At 39.8% G+C, this 5,080-nt stretch overlaps 1 protein-coding gene across 1 annotated transcript; it reads left to right on the top strand.

Moving 5' to 3' along the window:
• Positions 1-716: 716 nt before the first annotated feature.
• On the top strand, positions 717-4,859 carry LOC109220686. Its single transcript, XM_019385145.1, has 3 exons — positions 717-935; positions 1,020-1,236; positions 1,336-4,859. Exons 1-3 carry the CDS (start codon positions 717-719, stop codon positions 4,857-4,859), a joined length of 3,960 nt encoding a protein of 1,319 aa, XP_019240690.1.
• Positions 4,860-5,080: the final 221 nt, after the last annotated feature.

Consider the following 5,080-nt stretch of genomic DNA (forward strand, 5'->3'; position numbering starts at 1 on the left):
TCTGAACAAGTTGAAGAAGATGCAGAAGAAGGAGTCATTCATGATGTAATGCACAGTGAGGAGGAAACTGGAGGAGTAGATGAGGAAGAACAAAGTGTAAATGGAAATGCCAAAGGTAAATCAACTTCTGAAGGTCAAGGTTTATTGAATATTGTGGAGACTGTGGCAACTAAAGAACTGGATGCTGGCAACATTGATCCAGGGGGAACAAACCCTATTGGTCTCTCTAGTGCAATAACAGATTCCACTCCAGTCCCTAAGACAAACAAGGATCAGGTTATAAAACAATCACAGCAGGGTTCAAAGGTGATAGATGCTAAAGAAGGGGAAGCAGCAGAAGTGAACAAAAAGAAGCAGATGCAGGAGTTAACTGGAATGATAGATCCATTGGCTCTTACACATGTGCAGAAGACTAATTTGCAGGGTGATCATGCTGCAGTCATTGTTAAACAGGTTACCAATAATGTAGTGGTTCAAGAGGATAAGAAGAGTCAGGAACAAGTGCAAATTGCAGAACATAATGGCAAAGATATGGATGAGGAGTCAACTGCTCAGAACTTCATAAATGTAGCAAAACAAGGAGATCTTTCACCTAGGTATATTGAGCAAGCAAAATCTGCAAATAAAGGTAGAAAGAAACAGGCAAAAGAAACATCAACTGTTCCAGCAGTAGGTGTACAAACCAGGAGGACCTTATCTAAAAATCAAATTCAGTAATGGAGGCAATAATTTGGAATGTAAGATCAGTAAATACAATGCAAGCTTTTGAAAGACTGATCTTAATGCACAGGCAGCATCATTTTGAATTCATTGGAATATTAGAACCTATGCAACAGTCAAACAAAATGGAGAGATACAGGGCAAGAATTGGTTTGGCTCAGGCTGTGGTTAATGTATCTAATAAAATATGGGCATTCATAGATGAAGTGTATGAGGTGACAATTCTATACAACATGACTCAACAGTTGACTTTGAAACTGTTTCACACAGAAACTCATATAGAGCTTATACTTACTTAGTGTGCTAAATGTGATGCAATAGAGAGGATTGAACTATGGGATTCTCTTTATGCAATGGCTACTGATATGACTTCCCTTTGGCTTGTGGGAGGGGACTTCAATGTTATATGGGATGAGGAGGAAAAGTTTGGTGGGCTGCCTGTTCATTTAAATGAGATTGATGATTTTAGGCATTGTATCAACACTTGCAACTTGACAGATCTGGGCTTCAAGGGGAGTATTTACACCTGGTGAAATGGAAGATCAGAAGAGGATTGTATTTTTGAGAGACTTGATAGATGCTTGGGTAACTTAGAGCTGCAGCAAACTTTTCCAGGACTTGAGATCACACATTTATCAAAAATTGGATCAGATCATTGCCCAATGTATATGAAATGTGACATTGAAGCTGCTCCAATTAGGAAGTCCTTTAGATTCCTCAACTTCTGGACTAAGCATGACACTTTCAAAGATGTGGTCAAAGAAAATTGGAATGCAGATTTTGCTGCAAATCCTTTCATATTGTTCAATTATAAGTTGAAAAAACTGAAGAAAGCACTTTCCAGTTGGAGCAGAGCAACATATGGAGATATCTTTCAGAAAATTGCCAGTTTAGAAGAGGTTGTTTTAGTACATGAGAGGCAGTTTGAGGCATTTCCTACTCAGATGAATAGAGAAAGGTTGCACAAGGTTAAGGCAGAAATGATTAGGTATCTTACAGTGGAAGAAGAATTTTGGAAGCAGAAAGCAGGCATGTTATGGTTTAAAGATGGGGACAGAAACACAAAGTTCTTTCATGCTCAAGTGAGGGGTAGAAGAAAGAGGTTACAGCTGAGGAGAATAAAGAATAACATGGGCATTTGGATGGAAGAGGAGGAGCAAATTGCAGAAGAAGCAGTCAGCTTTTATAAAGATCAATTCACAGAATCAGTTGTACCTTCAACATTTCACATCATTGATCATGTTCCAACACTGGTGGAGGAAGAGCAAAATGCAAGATTAATTGAACTACCAACAAAAGAAGAAGTCAGAAAGGCAGTATATGGATTGAATGGGGATTCAGCAGGAGGACCTGATGGCTTTACTGGGGCCTTTTATCACACATGTTGGGATATTGTGGGAGAGGATATTTATGCAATGGTGTTGCATTTCTTCTGTGGTCAACAGTTACCAAAGTGTGTGACACATACTAATCTAGTTCTCCTACCAAAGAAAAAAGAGGTGATTACTTTTTCAGACTTGAGACCAATTAGCCTGAGCAACTTCATTAATAAAATATTCTCAAGGGTCATTCATGAAAGACTGGTAGACCTACTGCCTAATTTAATTTCTGAGGAGCAGGCTGGCTTTGTAAAAGGCAGGAGCATAGTAGAAAATATATTGCTTACCCAGGAGATCATTACTGATATCAGATTAAGAACTAAGGCTGGTCCTAATGTGGTAATTAAACTGGATATGACCAAGGCCTATGATAGATTGTCTTGGCTTTTCTTAACAAAAATGTTAAGAAAGCTGGGCTTCTGTGAGAGGTTCATTGGCATGATTTTTGATCTGGTAGGGAATAACTGGTACTCAGTACTTATAAATGGTCAGCCAAGAGGTTTCTTCAAATCAACTAGGGGTGTGAAGCAAGGGGATCCATTATCCCCACCACTTTTTATTCTAGCTGCTGAGGCTCTTTCTAGGGGATTGAATTCACTACATCAAAATCTGTACTTTTGTGGATTTGGACTGCCCAAGTGGAGTCCAAAAATAAACCATCTTGCCTATGCAGATGATACTATCATTTTCTCTTCCTCAGATGCCACATCACTGAGGCTGGTTATGGAGATATTACAGGTTTATGAAGCTGCTTCTGGTCAGTTGGTAAATAAGAACAAGTCTGCTATCTATATGCATCACCTTACAGATCCAGAAGTAGTAAGGAAAGTTGAGAGGATTACTGGTATTGGAAGAAAGGAATTTCCATTTACTTATCTAGGATGCCCTATATTTTATGCAAGAAGGAGGTATGACTATTACCAGCCAATGATCACAAAGGTTCTTGACAGGCTACAGTCATGGAAAGGAAAACTGCTTTCTATAGGAGGCAGGGCAGTCCTAATTTCTAGTGTACTGCAGAGTTTACCAATTCATCTGTTATCTGCTGTAAACCCCCCAAACTATGTTATTAATAAACTGCATAAGTTGTTTGCTCAGTTTTTCTGGAGTAGCTCAGTTGGGGGAAATAGCAGACATTGGGCTTCATGGAACACTCTTTGTATGCCTTATGATGAAGGGGGAATTGGCTTCAGATCCCTACATGATGTTTCCAAGGCCCTGTTCTGTAAGCTTTGGTGGAATTTCAGAACTAAACCTAGTCTGTGGAGCTCTTTCATTAGTCAGAAATACTGCAAAAAACTAAATGCAGTAGTAGTACCTTGGAGGGAAGGCTCACATGTGTGGAGGAAAATGTTGGAGTGCAGGGATCTCATTGAACATCAGATAATATGGAAATTGATGATGGGCTCTTCTTTGTTTTGGTATGATAACTGGACTGGGCTAGGGGCTCTTTATTTTCTTGTTCCACAAGACTTTGGTATAGATGAGGGAATACAGAATGTGTATGAACTTGTGGAGAATGGAGCTTGGAATGTTGATAGATTAATGGAGTTATTACCAGAAGACTTAGCATCACACATTATTGAGAAGATCAGCCCCCCACTGGTAGAAAATGACATAGACAGACCATTTTGGATGCTGGAACCCAGGGGTTATTTTTCTGTCAAAACAGCCTGGGAATACTTGAGAAGGAGAGAACATCCTAAAAGAGCTTATAAGATGATTTGGGTAAGAGGTCTTCCTTTTAAGATTTCCTTTTTCATGTGGAAGGTGTGGAAAGCTAAATTACCCTTAGATGACTTTATGAGAAGGCTGGGGTATTTCATGCCATCTAAGTGTTGGTGTTGTGCTGCACCTAAGGAGGAATCATTAGTGCATCTGTTCTACACATCAAAATCTGCTGAGACAGTATGGAGGTATTTCCTACCAAGAGCTGGAATATCAGTACAAGGTTTGACTCTACACCAAGCCATTACAAGATGCTGGACTGTACCTGTGGTGTCTAGATTAAAACCAGTCATGCAGGCTTTACCTTCTTGCATAGTTTGGGAGCTATGGAAGAGAAGAAATAGTCTAAAACATGGAGAAGGTGTATCAGTCAGCAGAGTAATCTATCAAGTGTCAACACATCTCCAGCACCTTGTGCAGATGAGGAAACCTAACCTACAAGTACCTCACAGATGGTCTAACTTGCTGACTATGATGGAAAACTATACTCCAAGGCTTAAATATGAGAAAGTACTATGGGAGTTTCCTATGGAGGGCTGGATAAAAGTCAACACAGATGGGGCATCAAGAGGGAATCCTGGAAGAAGTTCTATTGGTTTTTGTCTAAGGGATGCATCAGGTGATGTGAAATATGCATTGGGAAGGGAGATTACTGAAGGATCTAACAATGAAGCAGAAGCTGTAGCAATCTTAGAGGCATTGAGAATATGCAGGACTCTTAATTATTCTCACATATGGCTGCAGACAGATTCTATGCTGATGAAGAATACTATTGAGGGAACATGGAAACCACCTTGGTGTATTGTGGAATATGTAGAAGAGATTATGAAGCTTCAGGAGGGGTGCAGGATGAAACTGTCACATATTTTCAGAGAAGGGAACAAGTTGGCAGACCATTTGGCAAATTTTGCACTTGATCATGGCATGATTGAGTGCTATGACTTCTGGGATCTAGATGTACAGGGGAGGAGAATAGTGAATGAGGATAAGATGCAATGTCCATATATCAGAGTGAAAGTAGCAGGGAATTAAGAGGAGAGAAAGAGATGAAGGAGGGTCAAGGAGCTAATATAGGGAATCATCATACTCAAATCTGCATAGAGGAGAGTATGGTGATGCAGATCTTTTCTAACACTGTTTTCTTTTTTGCAGGTAGGAGCTTAGTATCTATGTTCTGTCAGGTATATCATCTCTATAGGGTGGTATTAGTGCTTTGCACTCATTCCTTAAGAGATGAAGACAGGGCAAGCATA

This window comes from Nicotiana attenuata, unplaced genomic scaffold, assembly GCF_001879085.1.
Source record: "Nicotiana attenuata strain UT unplaced genomic scaffold, NIATTr2, whole genome shotgun sequence".
NCBI classification, from domain to species: domain Eukaryota; kingdom Viridiplantae; phylum Streptophyta; class Magnoliopsida; order Solanales; family Solanaceae; genus Nicotiana; species Nicotiana attenuata.

Coding starts and splice junctions, on each gene's coding strand:
- LOC109220686 (XM_019385145.1), top strand. CDS start 717: ATGGAGGCAATAATTTGGAATGTAAGATCAGTAAATACAATGCAAGCT. Junction 936..1,019: donor TCATAGATGAAGTGTATGAG/GTGACAATTCTA, acceptor ATACTTACTTAG/TGTGCTAAATGTGATGCAAT. Junction 1,237..1,335: donor AGATCTGGGCTTCAAGGGGA/GTATTTACACCT, acceptor AAACTTTTCCAG/GACTTGAGATCACACATTTA.